This window comes from Scardinius erythrophthalmus, assembly GCF_964197995.2.
Source record: "Scardinius erythrophthalmus genome assembly, chromosome: 6".
Lineage (NCBI taxonomy): Eukaryota > Metazoa > Chordata > Actinopteri > Cypriniformes > Leuciscidae > Scardinius > Scardinius erythrophthalmus.
In genome coordinates, this window is record NC_138226.1 from 25416340 (window position 1) to 25437286 (window position 20947).

General features: G+C 40.2%; 1 protein-coding gene across 1 annotated transcript; it reads left to right on the top strand.

The window, feature by feature from the left end:
* The first annotated feature begins 491 nt into the window (after window positions 1-491).
* LOC308692208 (uncharacterized protein) lies at window positions 492-20648 on the top strand. Its single transcript, XM_081368014.1, has 23 exons — window positions 492-669; window positions 1417-1570; window positions 1672-1809; window positions 2916-2993; window positions 3067-3137; window positions 3211-3376; window positions 5216-5322; window positions 5791-6030; window positions 6246-6426; window positions 6513-6656; window positions 9323-9471; window positions 9792-9941; window positions 10072-10228; window positions 10686-10832; window positions 11029-11138; window positions 11848-12001; window positions 12461-12654; window positions 12978-13105; window positions 13213-18032; window positions 19057-19263; window positions 19342-19401; window positions 19857-19928; window positions 19997-20648. Exons 2-23 carry the CDS (start codon window positions 1430-1432, stop codon window positions 20222-20224), a joined length of 7842 nt encoding a protein of 2613 aa, XP_081224140.1. The 5' UTR covers window positions 492-669; window positions 1417-1429; the 3' UTR covers window positions 20225-20648.
* The last annotated feature ends 299 nt before the right edge of the window (window positions 20649-20947 follow it).

The following is a 20947-nucleotide window of genomic DNA, read 5'->3' on the forward strand; positions in this document are numbered from 1 at the left end:
AGCACCAGAAATAATGCAGTGGACAGAATATCACAATGGCACCGTTTTAAAATGTGTTGTCTTCAGATAGACACAGCAGAGAGTGTCAAAATTTCACTCAATTCTGTTTTCAAACCCCATTGAAAAAAAGTGCAGCAACTCTGCATGTTATGTAAAACAAGTCCTACCTTCCTCTGTTCTAATCAGCTTACACTAGATTAGATTGTTCTAACCAGTGTCATGACATGACACACACCTCATGACTCAATACTCTCTGTGGTTCAAATAGTTCAACAAACACGGTATGATTATTTAGTAAAAGGAAAACAATTAAATGTTTTACAATTATGTTATATATTATAAAAGAATTATTATAGGCATATCTTATTTAACAAAATAGTTTTTTTTAAATATTATTTTAAAGGTGAATTCATCTGTTCAATATACAGCAGTAAACAGATCGTAAATGCGTCTCCGAGTCGCCTAGTGGCGCTGTCCACAGCACGCGCATTGACGCACGCGGGCACGCGCGCAGTGCTCATTTCAAAACACTCGACTTTGCGGTTTCAAATCCGGATGCTGCAGGAAGGCAGAAACATAAGATTAAAACACGTATAACCGAGGTTTTGCGTGTTATTTCAGACCGCAATACGTGAATGGACACTGTGAAGTAATTCGTGTTTTTTAAAAGTAAGCTACTACGTTATATTTGCACTTTAACAAAGACTTATAAAGCAGTTAAAGCTCTCTATACGCATTGACTGTAAAATAACACTCTTCTGTAACTTACATACTGACATACCGTTGCATATATATTATGGGGACCAGCAATTGTTTGGATAGCCACATCCTTCATATATATATATATATATTACCTGATAAAAAAAAAAAAAGCTTGAAGCTGTCCAAGCTGTCAAATAATGCTAGCATATTAATCTTATAAATTTACAATATACAGTCAATAGAGTCCCATAACTGATAATCTGAGTGTGTAATATCAGCCCTTTTCTGGATAGGTTTGCAGGTGATCTGCAGAGCACTTCATAACAAATCATAGGATATGAGTGTTAGTATATTGCCATTGTGCTAATTGTTCTTTATTAACATTTCATCACTGATGAAATCAAAATGTTCCTTATTTATTGTGAGCAAATTATCCGTGTGTGTTATTCCAAATACTAAAAATGTTATGTCAATCTCTTATTGAAATTTTATTACTTGCTTTGCTTTGCTGTCACTTAAACCCTCTTGTTTTTCAGCCCGTAATCACCTATAGTGAGTGACTTATTTTCACAATCCAATCAATTCCCAATGGATAATATCTTACATTCCAATCTCACTTTTTTTTAAACTTATTGTGTAATATCCTGTTCCAAGAATAGGGTTTCATTTAACCTTTAATCATTTCATTCAAAACATTTTTTTTATTTTCCACAGCTGATGGCCAGGTATGGAATCAGAACTGTTGATTGGATGGCAGCAGGAGAGGGCGGAGCTGAGGGCGGAGTTATCACATCTGCAGGATGAGTTAGCAGAGAGCAGAGCGGAGAAGGAGGAGCTTGAGTCTCGAGCTCAAGCTTTGACTGACAGGGTGAGGAGGAGGAAGCCATTGGTGTGTGGGGTCCATCAATAACAAAGTGAACTGATGCCTAACTGATGGTCTCTCTGTGTGTTTGTACCCATGCTGTTTAGCTGTCTCAGACACTGGACCCTTCTCTGTCATTATCAGTGCGTCTGGACGATGAGCAGAGAGAAGGGCGGAGAAAGCTCAGAGAGGGCAGAGAGAGAGAAGCCAGACAGGCTCTGCTCATCCATAAACTTCAGAACAAGGTCTGGACTCACACACACATTTTATATTCCTTCATATAACGGATGGCTGAAGATCCTTGTAGAGATTTATCTTTCTAGTTTTGCGGATCTTGTATTGTTCTAATTTTATATCTAAAACATTTAAGGGGGATTCACACATACAGCAATTTGCAGTGGCAGCGAGACTGGAAGTTATTAATTTACAGTGCAGTTTAGTAATTCCATGACATGAGCAACAGCAAAGTTGAGAGAAGTTTAACTCTATGCTTGTGATTCTCTACATTTATTTACTCCAAGGCGTTCTCCACAACAATATTTGAAGCCCTCTCCCCTTTTTAATTTACAAATTAAAATAAGTAACTAAAATAATTATAATTAAAATAATAAAATTTTAGAATTCCAGAAGTTTGTGGTGAATTAAAATGAGAACTTTCTTGATTTGTAGTTTTAGCTTTTGTCAAAGATAGTTTTTTCTGTATCAAAGAATTTCGAAAGTGTGAGCTCCAAAGTGAATTTGAAGTATTTCTTCAGCTATGAATACAATTTGTGAATACAATCTCTGTAAAAGTATCTTTAAAAATCCTTAACAAAAATGGGAAAATTCATGGAAAAAATCATGGAAATTTATTAGTCAGAAAGTGCGGGAACCCTAAATGCTATTTCACTTCTATATGTGATTTACCACTGCCCACATACAGTAATATAATAAAAAACGTGATGCATTGAAAACCATGTTACAAATTATTGCCATTCTATTTTGATTCATGCACTGATAATCAGTCATCTTGTTCATGATATTATACATTTCTGTGATTTATATACAAACACTTTCCTCATGTATTTTTTTAGCAGCAAGAAAACTGATTCCTTGTCAAACTGAAAAGACATCTTATTTTACCAGCAATAAAGCCCATTTGTGATCAGGTTTTCAAAAGCTATGCCCACTGATAGTGAAAGGGCATCTAGAAGACCAGCAATACAATCACTCAGCAACCTCCAGCAATAAAAAACGCTGCATATGTGAATGCCCCATTGGCCTACCCCCATTGGAGGACCAATCATATCTCAGTTAGTACCAAACAGTCCCTCAGTGGTAATTAATCTGCTCTCATGCATGTGTTTGTCAGGTGTTGGAGTACAGGGCTCGCTGTCAAGCTCTGGAGCAACAGTCGATCAGCGAGGAGCAAGAGCTGAGGATCAGAGAGGTGAGACAAACAACAGTCCTCAGTGTTTTCCTGGAGAGCTGTGAGCATCACATTAACGCTGTGAATTTCACAGAGGATGCTGCGGGATGAACGCAGTGACACTCTGGAGAGCACCCTCATCAGGCTGGAGGAGGAACAGCAGAGGTGCGGGAGCTGTGTAAGAACGATTTTTATGTTTTTAGTGCTGTGACTGAGTTGTGTTTATTCACTGGAGCAGAAGTTTGGGGCTGTCGGAGGTCAATGCTCTTCTGCGGAGTCAGCTCAGCCAATCAACAGAGGCTAATGAAGCCCTGAGGGACGACCTGCGAAAGCTAACAGCTGACTGGTCTAAAGCTGTGGAGGAGGTGGTGGAGAAGGAAATCGATTGGCAAAAAGAGAAAGAGGTGAGGAAGAAAACTGTACATATTTGGGTTATGTGTGTTTGTCAGTAAAAATCTTGAGTTGGATTCCCAGGGATCAAAGTCAACACACATACTGATAAAACAATTATTTGTACTGTAAATCGCTTTAAATTGGAAACATCATTGAAATGTGTAAATGTAAATCTATAAAAGGTTATATTGCAGTTTTTTCTTCCTGTTATTCTCTTTAAACTGCTTCTTTTTAACAATGACTTTAATGGAAACTCATAGTTTATGTATGCTCAGCCTTGTCATGTAAAAACAACCAAACTGGTTTAACTACAGTTAAAGTTAGTTGGGAAGTAGTCTCAGCCTCAGACGTCACACCCATGGACCATTGGCTGAACGTCTGATGCATAAGGCACACAAAATGGTAAACACTTTGAGAGTTTCGAAGTCGTCATCTGATTAAATTCTCCAGAATTTCCAGGAGATGTGTGTTTCGGTCTTTAATGGTCCGTTAATGGAAACAAAGCCGCTGTGACGCTAAACTTCCATGACTTCCATGGAAGAAAGCCGTCATGTTTACAACTGTGACAATGAGCGCTTATCAGGATCAGCCAAATGCTGGATTTTCAAAAGTATGTGAAGTTCACAGCGACATTGTTGCAGTAAACTTGCACAACATTCTTGATTGAATTGCACGCCGGTCTGTTATTGTGGGGATATTTTACATTTTCAGACCCCTAAACATGACGTGGATCAAAACGAACTGTGATTGGTTGCATTACATGTCGGTCAGACACCCTCTTGGGTAGTCCTTCTGCCGTCGGTCTGAAGGTCTGGCTACGCAAGACTAGTTGGGAAGCAACTGCTGATCTTAATGCTGATCTGAATTTGTCATTTACTAAATCCAGCATTACCAGGTGCACTTTTTTAATTCTCTCATTTTGCAAGAGGTTTTATGTTGCAACAACAAAGCCAGTCCATTTTTGGCAGTATGAGTGTTGCCCTCTGAGGATGTAAAGGCAGCAAAATCTTTGAGTTGTCATCTTGTAATTACAGTAATTCCAATGTGCAGCATTAAATGCAGTTTTCGCTCCTGAAATTTGTGATGTGAACGTGGCCTTAAAAGCAGGTTCATGAGCATTCAGTAGTTGCTTAGCAATGGCTCAGTTTTTCTGAGCTGATTTTATCAGTGTATTAGGGAATGCGTTGCAATATATTGTCACCAAGCAACTGGGTAGTCAAGTATGTATTAGTGGATGGGTGCGAAAAGACATTTCAGAGGTGTTTCACAGAGTGTAAAGATATTACAAGAGCATAACATGGTGATTGTTTCCAAAAGAATGGAGATTTAGCTTGAGTTTCATTCAGTAGTTCCTTAACTAAAAGCATTGTGTGCTTTGGTAGCTCTTCAAAATAACCTCAAATATTGCATCCAGTCATTTTTCACATTACATTTTGAGACAAACATTTTAGAATGCACTTTATTTGGCTTACAATGCTGTTACCGTGAAGTAATTATAGTCTTTCTCAAATGTCAGTGAGATGTGAAAGTATTTTCTCATACCTCTGCAGCTGTAAACATGTAGCACTGTGATTTCTATTCCTCAGGCTGAATTTGCAGGGAAATGCTTTGTAAATATAGCAGGAAGATGTTGCTCCACTTGTTGCTTTCTTTTCCACTGACAGACACAGATGGATGAGTGTTTGTGGTAGTACAATCAGTTTCTGACAAACTGTAGCCTTAGGATCAGTCACAATGTAAAGAGAGAGCATCTTCTGGTTTTCGTTAATGCAATATTTGATTATTGGAACAGATTGTTTTTATTAATTTAATACTTTATTAATTATGTTGTACCATTATTTTGAATACAGGTTTTGACAGGCCACATAGGGAAGGAGCAGACCAAACTGATGACTCTGTGGGGACACGTGGTCACGCTCAGACGCCAGTGTCACTCTCTGAAGACTGCTACTGACAAGTGAGGACATATCGAAAAACTGAATTACTGAATATAACTTTTGGAATATTATAAATATTTTTACTGTCACTTTTAATCAATTTTAATGCATCCTTGCTGAATAAAAGTTTTTTTCTTTCCCAAAATGGAAAAATCTTACTGACCCCAAACTTTTGAATGTAAAGGTCCTTGCACACTGAGTCCGAAATTTTCGTATGCATTTTTTCCCGTATTCATCATTCGGTGGCTCTGAATTGTCTCAAAATGCTTGCTAGGGATGCGAAAAACGCAGAAATCGAACCCAATCCGAATTTTTTTATGATGGATGAAAGTTTTGGAGGCAGTGTGTAAACGTGATTGACATGACGTGAGGTCGTATTTATTTTATAACGTGCGGAAGTTTCAGAATGGGTGTGCGCAAGGACTTTTAGTGTATGTATTTTCTGCATCCTCCATTTAATGTGCATGTGTTGTGTTTTTGTGTCACAGAGACCTGTGGGAGCTGAGAGCAGAGTTCTCTCGTCTCTCCTCATCTCTCCTCTCTGTATGGGCTTCTCCTCGATCGGCTCCCACGCTGCCCCATGACTTCCATATTGCCCACTCCACTACAGCGCAACCTCTCTCCTCCACCCAAGGGCCGCTGTCTCTTGATGATCTGAATCATGAAGAGAGGGAGTCGACTGAATTAAAAGCCAACCTCGAGTCAGAGACACTGGAACTCAGGAACAGGTCATTACAGGGTTCACAAAACATTAACCCCGTACTGAGTTATTTCAAGTATTCTCAATATATTTGCAATGATTTTGCAGGTGATAAATTCATTTAAAATAATTTTGTTCAACGCATTATTAAAAAAATATCTAGATATAAAATTACAAGATGTTATTACAAGTTAAAAGATGTATTACAGTGTTTCATTATATTGTACTGTGATTGTTTTTCAGGATAACAGAGCTGAATATGACAATTAAAACTCTTGAAACTGAAAGGGAGAAGCAGGTGGCTGAGATGGAGAGGAGACACAGGCAGGAGATGGAGAGAGAACAAGAGCAAGAGAGCAAGTGGCAGAGACAGATAGAAATGGAGAGAAACTTTGAGTCTGTCAGACATGCTATCAGGACACTGGTGAGTCAGCATGGGAACAGGAAATGAATTGTGATTATTGTACTGAAGCATGAATTAATTCATGGGTTCACTCTTTTTTTGTCCAGTCGAGGGTTCTCAGCTCTCAGCAGATGAGTGGGCAGTCAGGCTCTCTGTCTGCAGATGATGTGTCCAGTGAAGGACTGTCTTCTGTCCTCTCTGTCATCGCTCAAACCGAGACTGCCTTGCAATGGAGACAACAGGAAGTACAGGTTGGTCAACGTGACACCAGGATTGACCCTATTTATTTTCTTAAAGGGGCTATATGTATGTATTAATTGCTTTTTTTATTGCCAGTGTGTGAACAGCTTGTAACGAAACGTAAAAAAACGAGACCTTCCCTGACTTCCGAGGTTGTCTATGAAAGCCTGTAGACTGATTTTTATGTGAAAGACTCTCTACGTTTTTGGCGAGGATGTGACGTTTACAGACGCTCCCGAGAGCATCTCTTCTGTTCAGTTGCACATGAAATTAATGTTTATACAATGTCCAGGATAGTGCCAAAAGAGCCATTCTGTACTGTATTGTCAATATGTCATGCAAAGAAAAGGATTCATTCAAACTATAGTCTCACATAGCCAGATCGACATAGTCTATAGTCTCAAATATACTTTATAATCAAACTATCATAACTGTGTATCAAAACTAATTTTAATTAACGTTACCTCATCTGTCGACATAATGCCGGTATATTTCCAGCAGGGAACATATCCACAGCGCTATCATCAGATATTTTCTTAACCTCTGCTTGTTTATTTTGTTATTAAAGGGGGGGTGAAATGCTATATCATGCATACTGAGTTTTTTACACTGTTAAAGGGATACTTCAGGATTTAGCATTAAGCTTTGTATTAGTAGAAAACCTGTAGTATTTTCGAATTACTGTGCTTTCCACCCTCATATCCCCCTGAGACGAGAGATTTGTGTATTTTTTGTCTGGAAAAAATCCTCCGATGACGCAAAAATCGTCATTTTGCGTCATCGGAGGATTTTCTGGCCAGAGGCTAAAGACTACAGCCAGTAGATGGCGTTGTTCCGCATATTTTCAACCCGCCCATAGAGGATGGGATCTCACTCACAGAATGTACACACAGTCAGCCGTCTTTCTTTGGAAGCTAAGCTAGCAGGCTCTTGTTCTGTGGAGAAAACTGAGTAGTAGGAGAAAGCTGAGTAGTAGGGGTTACCATCCTCCTTTTCCCGGACTTGTCCGGCGGGCGAGATCGTTCAAAATGTCCGGGATTCAGCTTTTGCTTTCTGCGGTCGCCATTCATTGTTTACATGCACACCTTTTGTTTCAATCTAACTGAATTCATTCCGATCGGTGAATCTGAATGTAGTGTTTACATGAACGCTAAACAAGTGATCGGTTGATGTGCGTTTTAACATTGCTAAGAAAATTCCCGCACCTCCGTGAGAGATGCGAGACCGGCGCGTCTCAGTAATCACGCCACCGGCCTCTCATCGTTCTCCCGCGGCCCTCAGCCTCGTCCTGCTCGCCACAGTAAACATGATGAATGGCGACTGTAGAACGCAAAAGCCGAATCCCGGACATTTTGGGCGATCCCGAAATCCCAGGCAGACTCATCACGGAAACTCACTGGTAGCCTAACCTTGTTTTCAACTGCACTCTCTTACCTCTTAGGGCTGCGAAGCAAGTGCATTCTGGGAGTTGTTGTCTTTCATCCACATAAGCCAAAAACACATTTTCTGGCTTTTCTCAGTCTAGAAAGCTCCAAATTAAAAAATTTCTTCACATTTCTTCTACATAAATGACCTATTTTAAATACACATTCATCTTTCCAGACGTGAAGTATCCCTTTAAAGAGTTGGATTCCCATGCTAAACATGGACAAAGTTTCAAAAATTAAGTTGTACGTTTGATGGAGTATTTCTGTACCAAAAATACTCCTTCCGGTTTGTCACAAGTTTCGGAAAGTTTTTTTCGAGTATGGGCATGTGTGACGTCAGATGGGGCGGAATTTCCTTAATACGGTCCTAAGGGCTCTTCTCCCGGAAGGGCGCGCGCGCACCCGTAGACCACAAAAGCGAGAGAGCGAAAGCAGTACCTCAGTGCTGTGCTCGCTGCAGTCACAGGACTTTGTTTGTTCCCTGCATTTCGACGATGATTGTTTTCTAAACAAGGCCCAGTCGACGCCGGATTTAGCAGTCCCAACGATAAAGGTTCACGGTCGTGCGTTGGAACCGCAGGCGGTGAGTAAAACTCATAGACAAACTGCTTCAAATGTCTGTGTGTTGTTAGCTATCGGCGCGTTAGCACCGTCCACACGGCCCGCCTCCAGCCGCTCGTTTTTTTCCGGAAAGACTCGGTACAGTCTATCTTTCTTTTATAAATATAATAAAACTAAAGACTTTTTGGAGATACGAAGGATGCAATAATACTCTATAGGTACTCAAGATTAGCATGAGATTGAGTGAAACTGAGTGTTTCACCCCCCCTTTAAGAGAAAAGCGAGCAGCACATATTTACATATTCATCTAAACGTCGCTCTCCACCGCGTGGACGACATCATGGTGTCCATTAACAGTATGTCACTGCAAAGGTATTTCCAACTTTTTACTTCTAAGCGAAGACTGAAAAACAATTTCGCTATGAGTATATCAAGGCCTTGAATCACGCTCTTTCTCTTGTATGTGTGCACAAGTGCGCGATCATGAGCAATAAGTTGCTGGCTGCAGTTCAGTTAATGGCCACCAGTGTCGCTAATAACAAGGCTTTCTGAATTCTACATATAGCTCCTTTAATTGGCTTTAACAATGGCTTCTTAATCTTTCATCCAAATGTAATAACTTAGTTTTCAAAATTACATTTTTGGCTTGTCATGAAGCCCTTTTAGTAAGCCAGGTCTTTTTTTGTCAGGATGCTCAGATGAGCTTGCGTAGGCTTGGGACAGAGATCGAATCACTGGAGCAGCGAATCACGCAGTTGGAGAGTGAGAAGGCGGAGCTTCACGAACAGACCAATCAGGGAGCATTGCAGATGAAACACACACAGGAACTACTGAACAGGTGATCAATGCTTCATTCTCTCATTACCATAACTCATACAAATACACTTTTACCTTTTAATATTCCCAAATTCTACCTTCAGGGGTTAATTTAATCGAATAACTGTTTTTATTTTTTGAAACATTTGAGTTGTAATATAACGTCTATTTTGGTTATTTACAAAATATTTGAATACTATTTTGACAAAATGGTACTGAATTTTTCTAGCAGCCATTACAAATAATTATTGGCTCATCAGTCGTAACTATAAAACTGTAATTGCTGTAAACTGACACGGCTGAATTTGAAAGAGTAATCTATGGAGGTGTTGTGTGTGACAGTGAGAAGGAGATGGTGACTAGTTTGCGCAGTCAGATGGAGGAGGCCGAGAGACTCACCGAGGACCTGAGACAGGAGAATGAACATATGAGAAGACAGAGAGAGAAGGAAGAGGAGGCGAGAATCCAGCTGGAGAGAGAGAGACAGAAACGGTACGCTTATCCATCAATCCCCCTTAATGTAATGCTGAACTCACTGAGGGTGTGCGTGTCATTAGATCACTGTTTAGTCATGCTTATGATTTAAAATTTTGGTGGTAAATGAATTGTTTTTGTTAATCAGCATGGAGGCAGAAATGCTAGAGGCCGCTCAGCTGTGTGAGAGAGAGACTCGCACCCGTCTGGAGCTGCACAGCCTGCAGGGGGCACTAGAGAGAGAGAAGCTGGACCGAGAACGAGCTGAGCAAGAGACAGCCGACACTAAAGATTCTTTACTGAAGGTAAACTGATATTATTACAGTGGAGAGAGGCGTGACTGTCACAAATCATAATCGCAATTTTGAAAAAAATCTCACCTATGGTAGCCAGCTATATACACTACAGTTCAAAAGTTTGGGGCCAGAATAATTTGTTCAATGTTTTCGAAAGGGTACCCTTTCTGTTCACAAAGGCTGCATTTATTTGATCAAAAATAGAGTAAAACAATAATAATGTGAAATATTATTACAATTTAAATAACTGAATAATTACAACAACAATAAAAAAATTATTTCTGTGATAAAAACAGACATTCCAAGTCTCCCGGAAGTTCTCATTGAGTCATGCCTGTTAAAATGAGCTCATGGAGTTTTGATGAGTTGTGTTGTTTCACATCCTGTATTTCATCACTCTTCCAAACTTTTCATCATTCCTTTATGCTTTTCCTTTATGGTGTTCTCCTTCTCTCCTCCCTTCCAGGCACGGGAGTCATTACTGGCCCTGTCCTCCAGTCAAACCCAGCTCAAGAGAGAGCTGGCAGAAGGTCGAGATGCCCTGGAGAAAATGGCTGCTTTAAATGAAGCTCTGGCCAAGGACAAGAGAGAACTCAGTGTTCGTGCTCTGCAGGTCTGGCACGCAGGTTTAGCCCATCTTTAGCACAGATCACTTACACTGCCTGCCTAGGGACATGACCAAATCCCCGCAAGCTGTCACAGGCCTCCTGCCTTTAATTACTTGATTCATTGCCAGAATGCATTGATGGCAGGGTCAGGTTTGGGATGGAGGGATGAGAGGTGTGATTTTTGTCTTCCTGACCCCTTAGCTGGAGACGGAGGTGGCAGAAGCCCAGGCCCAGATCCAGGCATTTGGCACAGAGATGGCGGGTCTGTGCAGGGAAGTGAAGACCACGTCTCTAGAGGCCAATGAGTTAAGGTGCGGCATTGCAAAATTAAAAAATTCATAAGTCAAGTCAGCTGATGAAAAAGCTGTAGGTGTATTAGAAAGTCTGCTGAGTAGGAAAAAAGCTAAATGTAAGCTTGCAAGTATTTCTTTAATTTTATAGCACTGGAAATGCTGTTTATAGGTCTTTATTACATGTCTTGGTTGAATTCCAATGTAGAATGCGGTCTGTTATTTCTTGATAACAGACCGCTGCAAAGTATAACACACCGTTGCCATGAAAAACAGTGTTGCTATGGACGAAGGATTCTAACCGTAGAGACGGAACAGACTATTTTCTTTAGTGGAAGCAATACAGTCATTTTTAAATCAATAAACTCCTTTTTAAATCAATATTTTCTGTCAAATTATTAATTTATTTGGTGGGTAGCCATGTAATTAGCGGGATAATGTAGAGCGAGGCCTACCCCTTACCTTTACCTGCTTGTTATGCAGAAGGCAGAGTAAAATGTGTTTGTATAATAGGCCGTTTGAACTCTAAATAACAGCTAATCGGGTCCCTAATGAGCTAGTAGGATTTTGGTAGGAATACTAATGAATACATTGGGGCTTTTAGATTACACTATAAATGTCTTAGTTTATCTCAGCAGCTGTTATATTTGGTTGTAGTATGCTGGCCCTGTTTATTCACAGCCAGTGATGCTTTACAGCAATTGTGTTGATGACAGCAACTGTGTTCCAGGGAGCGGAGAGAGACGGATCTGAAAACTCTGCAGCAGCTCAGAGACCGAGAGAGAGAGCTGGAGAATGAGCTGGAGATAGAGAGGGAGGACAGGGAGAGGGAGGTGACTGCTTTCACAGAAGAGAAGAGGAAAGATGAGCAAAGGATTGCAGAGGTGAGAATCTCAGACAACACTGACTGTTTGCCAACTAGATTCAGAAAAAAAAAAGTAGTCTACTTTTTTCGAAAAACTTAACATTATACTGTATTTTAACTAGGTGCAAGGTGACAAGCTTCCAAGTAATTGTCTCTCTCTATATATGTGTGTATGTAAATATGACCAATTAAATTGTTTTTTAACTCAGTATTTACTAAAATGCATAAAAAGTGCATTCATAAATATAAAATATGTTAATGATAAAATAATGTATTTTTAATAAAAATAAATCTCTGTTTCATGTACAGTTATTTATTTGTTGAGTAGCTTTGGAATATGAAGTGAGAGGTCATATGGGGGAAAAACTGTGATAATGATGAGCTTTACTGTACATTATCCTGTACACATATTCTCCTGTTTTTGAATACATTTTGTGTTTTGGGTCCACTCATGGACAGTGATGTGTTTGTGGGTCAGTTAACTGAACAGTGCAGTACGATAATGAAGGAGCTGCAGAGTGTCCAGGCAGAACTACTCAAAGCAGCAGAGCAGCAGAGAAGAGCTGAACGAGAGAGAGACGACCTAATGAGAGAGAGCCAGAGACTAGAGGACACAGTATGTAGACTGGAGAGAGAAAAGGAGGAACTCTCACAAGTCAAAGAGGAACTCGGGTATAGTCTGTGTTCATTTGTTTGAAAAATACATTCTCTCATAAAACAATATACTAATAGCTCAGTATTCTTTTATACTATTCTTTTCAAGAGGCAGTGTGTGCTTTATGAGGACATTTTTACCTATAACATCAACATCAACTCATATTTTATGTTAAATCTGTATAACTGGGTAATAATTTAATAAAATATAATAGAAATAGATCAAACATATTACAAATGTATTTCAAATAGATATTAGTATTAATATATATTTTGTTCAAACCATTTTTTGTACCAATAACCTATTAGTTTCTAAGTTGTTGCTGTCTCTCTCTCTTCAGAGGTGTGGTGGTATGTCTCCAGAAGCAGATTACTCAGGTTCAGGAACAGTCCTCAGGTCTGGAGGTGCAATGCAGTCAGCTTCAAACACAGGTGGACACGCTCACACAGACCAAAGATGTCTTACAAGGTCAGATTGTTTAATTAAAAAACAAACTTCTCATTGGCTATTCTCTTTAATGATTTAATGTCATTGTATTTGTGTGTGTAATTAAAATGTAAAACTTAATTGTTTAGGAGAGATTCAATGTCTACAGACAGACCTGGAGAGAGAGACAGCACAGAGAGAACAGGAAAACCAAGAAGCAATGGAAGAAAGAAGGAAGAGTGAAAGAGAGATAAAAAACTGGCAGCTGGAATGCAAGAGAATTCAGCGGGATGTTGAACAAGAAATGGAGAAAAACAAAGTCCAAGCGGAAGAGAACAAAACTGAGAGAGAAAGATGGCAAAAAGAGAGAGAAGCTCTGAACGCAGAACTTGGCCAGAAAGATGGAGAAGTGGAGATAATGAGAAACAAGATTGATGGTTTGTTAAAAGAAAAAGAAGAGCTTTCAGACCACTTAGATAAAAGAAACACAGAACTTGAGAAACTACAAATGAAATCGGCAGAAGAGCAGAAGACTGTCGAACTAAGATTGAGAGAAGCGTGTGATGAGATTGAGGGATGGAAGGAGAGAGAAAACAAGGTTCAGAGAGAGAAAGAAGAGTTAAATCAGAAGTATATAGAGAGAGTGGAAAAAGAAAGTCAGAACCTCAAGATCACAGAGAGAGAGAAGGCTAAGATGTCTGATCTAATGAAAATTAATGAGGATGAAATACGAAAGAGAGGAGAGGATATCGAAGAGTTAAAATCAAAAGTCCAATTGCATGAGAGAACAATTGAGAGTCTGGAAATAGAGTTACAAGAGAAAGAGACTTTGGAGAGTAGAGTAAAAGCCCTGGAGAAACACAACACTCAACTGAAAGAGAGAGAAATGGAGAAAATAAGAGAAAATGAAAACAGGCAAAAGAAAAGAGATGAGCAAGAGAGGGAGAAAGAACTGAGGTGGAGAAGACAGTTGGAACAGAAAGATGAAGACTTGATAGAACTCAAAAGCAGAGTTGAAGAACTAATGAGAGAGAAAGAACATATCTCATTACTCTTGGAAGAAAGGGATAAAGATGTTGAACAATTGCAAACTGCGTTGTCAACAGAAAAGAGAACTCTTGAACTGAGACTGAAAGAGGCAAAAGACAATGTGGAGTGGTGGAAGAGACGAGCTGGCAACATGGAAAAAGTGAAGGAGAGCATAAATTGGGTTGCTGAAAGAGAGAGAACAGAACTGACCGAGCTTCTTAGAGAAAAAGAAGAAGAGGTACAAAAGAGAGAAGAGGACATTGGTGATCTCAAAGGTAGAATTCAGTCATTAGATGTAATCATAGAGAAACTAGAGACTGATGTTCAGCAGAAGGATGAACAACTTGAACTTCTAAAGGAACAAATCTCACAGATGAAAGAGAGGGAGATGGAGAAACAAAAAGAGGTGGACAGGAAGCAAGTAGAGGTAAAGGAACGGGAGAAACAACTGAAAAGAGAATTAGAAGATCTCAATACTCAAATGGAGGGAGTCGATCAAGAAAAAGAGGCGGCACTAGAAAGGGTGGAAGAGAGAGATAGTCAGCTGAAAGAATTACAAGCAAAACTTACTCAAGAACAGAAGACGTTTGAACAGAAGCTCAAAGCAGAGCACGAAGAGGTGAACAGGTGCAAAGCCAAGTTAGCCGAGACGGAACGAGACCGGATAAGCTTGGAGGAAAGGGATAAAGAGGAAAAGAAAAGACAGGAGATGGAGGAAAGAGATAGGGAGCAGATACTGAGAGAAGAGCTCCTTCAGAAGGAGCGGGAGCTGAAGCAGTTGAGATTGAAGATTGATGAACTGAACCAGGAAAAGGAGGAGGACAGGAGGATAAGAATGGAGCAACAAGAAGACCTTGAACGACAAACTGCCCTCCTACAAGACACTGAGGCGGCGGCACGGGAACTGAAGAAGAGTTTACAACAAAAAGAAAAAGAGGAAAGAGAGAGAGTCCACCGTGATGAAGAAGCAATGAGAAGGCTGAGAGAAAAGCTGCATGAAACTGAACAGAGGTACCTTGAAGTCTCAAGCTGTCTACGAGAGACTGAAATGAAACTGGAGAAGGAAAAATGTCAGAACGGAGAGAAAGATGAAAGACTAATGGGCTGTAAACAAGAGCAACTATTGGTCAAACGTGAGCTAGATCAAGAGAGGGAGACTGTTGAAGAACTAAAGAAACTTATAGGCGAACAAGTCGAAGAGGCGAAGACACTGAAGGGAAAGCTGGATGAACGGTTGGAAGAGGTGGGAAGGTTGTCACAACTGCTGCAAAACAGCAGAGGGGAAGCACAGGTGCTTGAATCCAGGGCAGAAAACAGTGAAGAGGAGAATCAAAGATTGAAGAGGTCTTTAAGTCAGGTTGAAGATGAGAGGAGGCGTCTGGAGACCCAACTGAGAGACGAAAAAACAGAAGAGGAAAGACTGAAAGCCAGGCTTGAAGATCTTCAGAAAGATCAACATATCTTGATGGAGGAAAAAGAGGGACGTGTGGAGAAGCTTGGGGCTCGCATTAGAGAGCTGGAGGAGGAGAGAGACCATCTCTCGGCAGACTTTCGAAGGAAAGAGAGAGAGATTGAGGCTCTTAGAGATGAAATGTTTCGGGAGAGGCAAGAAAAGGACAGAATAAGCTCTTTGCTGAATGACACAAATGAAAGCAAAGAAGTACTGGTTGCTCAGATGGATGTTTTGAAAGAACAGGTGGTTAATCTGTCTAGAACCAAAGAACAAACAAGGTCAATGATCCAGGAAAGAGAAGAACAGAACCAGAAGATGCAAGAGGGGCTGATTGCAGGGCTTCAGGAGATGGCTACTCTGAAGGAACGGCTGGAAGAGAAAGATGAGAGACTTATGGGCTGTAACCAAGAGAAACTTTTGGTCAAACGTGAGCTAGATCAAGAGAGAGAGACTGTTGAAGAACTGAAGAAACTTATAGCCGAACAAGGTGAAGAGGCGAAGACACTGAAGGGAAAGCTGGATGAACGGTTGGAAGAGGTGGGAAGGTTGTCACAACTGCTGCAAAACAGCAGAGGGGAAGCACAGGTGCTTGAATCCAGGGCAGAAAACAGTGAAGAGGAGAAACAAAGATTGAAGAGGTCTTTAAGTCAGATTGAAAATGAGAGGAAGCGACTGGAGACCCAACTGAGAGATGAAAAAACAGAAGGGGAAAGACTGCGAGCCAGGCTTGAGGATCTTCAGAAAGGTCAACATATCCTGATGGAGGAAAGGACGGGACGTATGGAGAAGCTTGGGGCTCGCATTAGAGAGCTGGAGGAGGAGAGAGACCATCTCTCGGCAGAGCTTCGAAGGAAAGAGAGAGAGATTGAGGCTCTTAGAGATGAAATGTTTCGGGAGAGGCGAGAGAAGGACAGAATAAGCTCTTTGCTGAATGATGCAAATGAAAGGAAAGAAGTACTGGTTGCTCAGATGGATGCTTTGCAAGAACAGGTGGTTAATCTGTCTAGAACCAAAGAACAAACAAGGTCAATGATCCAGGAAAGAGAAGAACAGAACCAGAAGATGCGAGAGGGGCTGATTGCAGGGCTTCAGGAGATGGCTACTCTGAAGGAACTGCTGGAAGAGAGTCATCGTGAGGGAGAGAGACTCAGGTCCATGATGCAGGAAAGGAAGGATGAGTTGGTCCGGAGCAGAGAGGATGGAGTTAGGGCAGCACAAGTTGAAGCCAAAGATCTTCTACTCAAAGTCAAGATGTTTGAGAAGCAAAAACAGGAATTTAAGTCTGCCCTGCAACTCCAAGAGGAACAACTTAAGAAGAAAAATGAGGAAGGGTTGCAAAAGATAGAACAAATGCTGCAAAGAGAGGTGAAGTTAGAAGAAGAATTGACGACCATGAAGAGCGTAGTGGAGCAGAGAGAGGCTGAGCTGACCAGAGCAAGGGCTAGAATAGACATGCTGGAAGATCAGAGGACTGAACTCAGCTCTTTGGCCGCAGAGAGGACCAGAGAAGCAGAAGAACTGAGTAACAGATTCAGAGAGCTGAGACAGGAAGTTGACAGACTGAGAGAGGATAGAATAAGAGAGAGTAAAGATTGGGAGGAACTCAAAAATGAAAATAAAGAGAAACAAAATGTGTTAGAAGGATTGGAGTTCCTCAGAAAAACATTGAGGGAAAAGGAAAAGGAGACAGAATTGATGAAAGAGAGATATGAAAATGAGAAAAGAAAAAGTGAGAGATTCCAGCAAGCGGAGGAGCAGAAAGTTAGACAACTAGAAATATTCTCAGAGAGACTGAAGGATAAAGAAACTGAGTTGGAGAGTACTCGAGAAATAGCATATAACGAACAATCAGCAAGACTTAGATTGCAGGATCAATTTGAAGACGAGAAAAGAGATGCTACGATATTGAGGGAAAAAATGGAAACTTTAAAGAAAGAGAAACATGAGCTGGAGACCAAAATAGAAGAGAATATCCGTAATCTTAGAGAATCTGAAAAGAAAAACAATGGACTAAAGATGGATAGTGGCCATGGCACTCTGTCAGACTTCCTAGAGATAAATGCTGAATATCATCAGCCTCATGACAAGTTGTTAGGGACAGACGCACTTAGAAGGGACCTTACAAGAAAGGAACAGGAAATAGAGAGGTTGAGGACCAAGGCTCAGACGCTGCAGACTGAGATAGACAGATTGAACTCCACAATAAGAAATGGCAATGTAAAAACTGGGGCAACAGAGAATGAGGAATGGGAAAGGCTAAAGGAACAAGTGTCCACTGTCCTTTTAGAAAATGAGGAGAGGGACAGACTCCTTAAAGAGAAGGATGTTGAAGTATATGCTCTGAATGAGCGAGCCAAGGAACTGACTAAAGACAGGGACCGGGTCAGGACGGCTCTGGAGAAGACTGAAGCCATGCTGATATACTATAAAGAGAGGCTGGGACAGCAGGAGCACAAGAGAACCCGAGCAGAAGCTGATGCGTCACAGGTCAGTAAGGCAAAGACATCCCCAAGTTTACAATACCTAGCATAAAATAGCTATCATTATAATCACAATTAAAGAGGAATCAGACTGGTAATACCGGCAGGAAATGACTGAAGTGCCCTTGAGCAAGGCACCTAACCCCCAATCGTTTACTGGGCACTACAGCAAAAATGGCTACCCACTGCTCTGTGTGTGTGTGTGTGTGTGTTCACTACTCACTACTGTGTGCACTAACTTGGATGGGTTAAATGCAGAGGAGAAATTCCGAATATGGTTTACTATACTTGGCCTTTCACTTTCATTTAAAGGTACATATTTATATAGTTGTGCTGATATGGCCATGGACTTCATACTGACACCTACTGGTGTGGATGCATCAAAAGCTAAAGATTTCAGTAATCAATAAAAAAAAAGCCCTACTCAACCATATTCTATGAGCAAAAACACTGGGTGACAGAAGAAGTGAGTAATATTTTCGACTAAAAATAGTTATTAAAAATGCACTTTTAAATATAGATTTGTTTGACTAACCCAGGGCTTAGATCAGAGGTCTTCAATCCTGCTCCTGGAGGGCCACTGTCCTGCAGAGTTTAGTTCCAACCTGCTTCAGTACACCTGCCTTTGCGATTCTTAAGAACCTGCGATTCTGAAGAGCTTATTCAGGTGTGTTTGATTAGGGTTGGAACTAAACTTTGCAGGACAGTGGCCCTCCAGGAGCAGGATTGAAGACCTCTGGCTTAGATTAAGCCAGGATTAGACCTTAGTTCAATTAGGACATTTAAGTATCTTTTATAAATGTGCCTTAGAAAAAAAACATTACTGGTGTGCATCTTGAGACAAAACAATGGCAGTGACATATTTCAGTGCAAGTTGCTTTCAGTTAAAACAGCTTGTCTGTGACACCGGGGGAAAGAGTAGTATCAGGAAATCTCAATTAAGGACAATTCTGTTTTTCATGACATGTCCCCTTTGAACACGTTATTTAGTGAATTGGTAGTTTATTATACATTTTGGCCAATATTAATAGGAGAAAGAGCTTGAACCAAAGGCCCAGGACTCCATAGATGAGGTGGATACAGACTGTGCTGTGCAGGAGCGTCTGTCGGCCATGCAACGGGCCGTGGCACAACTGGAGGTGGATCAGAACCTTCTGCAGAAGAAAAACAATCATCTGGAGAAGAAAATTGAGAGACTACGAACTGAGCGACAGCACCTTAGAGAGACGTTGACACAGGTACGAGCACACCTCACGAAGGGACCATATATTGATGTCAGCATGATTAATGTACCTACTGTATTTGGCCATCACCAGGTTGAGCTGGAGAGGGGTAAACTGAGGCATCAGCTGTCACGGTCAGAAGCTGGAGTTCTGGTATGATGGAGAGAGTACATTTGCAGTGCATTTGTGTTTTTTTTCTGGTTGTCTTCCTTTGTGATAGATTGTCACAGAAGGGACGATGTTTGTTTTTGTTAGCCTTATGTATTTTTATTCTTATTAGAGTATCAATTTGTTCGTTTTTAGCAGCCAGTGTTATTTTAGTATTATTTATACTATTTATTAATATTTTAAATTAGCTTTTAATTTTTAATTTTAGTTTAAGATTTTGTAATTTTTTCATCTAATATTTTTTTCTTTGATTTCAGCTCTATTTATTTACCGAAAACTATTTTAGTTAACAAATTTTAATACAATTTAGTTTGTTTTAGTTAACAATATCAATACTGTTAGCAACATGATAATGCCAAACTTCTGCAATACATTTGTTTTGAGTCATGTGTTAATTGCCAGTGGAAAGTTTAAATAGCTAAATATCATATCATGTATAGGACCTGTCAGATGGTACGGACAAGGATGAGCTGAAGCGACTCGGAGCCCGAGCCAGGGAGCTAGAAGAACAGGTTCGTCCTTAACACTCCCAACTGTTCATTAGTATTTTGGCATATAAAACTTAAACCCAATTTTCTAGGTTCACCATCTTCGTCTCATGTTGGCTGTGGACCATCAGCAGAGGGCAGAGTTCATAGACCGCTCTCTGAAGAACAGCCAGAGTCTGATGTCCCTGAGACAGGATCTGAACGAGTCTCTAGCTGCGGTCTCTCACCGGCCCGTCCCTTCAGTGCTGGAGTCAGAGACACAGAGGCTGGACAGGAGCATCAGAGAGGAAGAGCTGCGACTGTCTTTCAGCCAAAGCTAAAGAAATAAAACACTCCTTTATATGTAATGACTATTATATAGTTCATTTAACACCATATTTTTGCACTTAACATTCAGTAATTCTGGCCGTGTGCCTAAGATTTATTTTACACTCAGGATTTTACTGTTATTTTACATATGAATTGATGTGTTTTAAACCATTCTAAAAATGAGCTACAATTACAATTAGCTACAAAATATCATCTTAAAAGAGGCAACTATTTTAGATGGCGAATTTCAGGTTTACATCTGTCATTTCCTGGCAGATAATTTAATAGCTAAAAGCTTTACGATCAGTTTACAATACTTTTCAAAGCTATTCCGTCAGTGTTATAATGCGTGCAATATAAGCAGTCTGTTTAATTAAATGTAATACTATTTTTTTATTATTTCATTTATTTTCAAATAAACGTAAAAATGATTCAAAATCTGTGTCCTCACATCTATGATAACAAATCACAAATATAGCTTTTAAGCTCAGGGCCTTGGGTTTGATGTACTGGAATGTATAAACTGATAAACTGTATATCCTGAATGAAAGTTATTTTGGATAAAAGCATCTGCCGAATGCATAAATATAAGTGTTTTCACTATAGTTGTTACAACACGGATACCATCAAATCTGTGTGGTATGTGTGACTGCTTCTCTTGAAAGTCAACGTCTTAAAATGAATTATAGAGCACTTGATTTTAATGACAGGGCTCTCGTGGTCCTTTAAGGCCT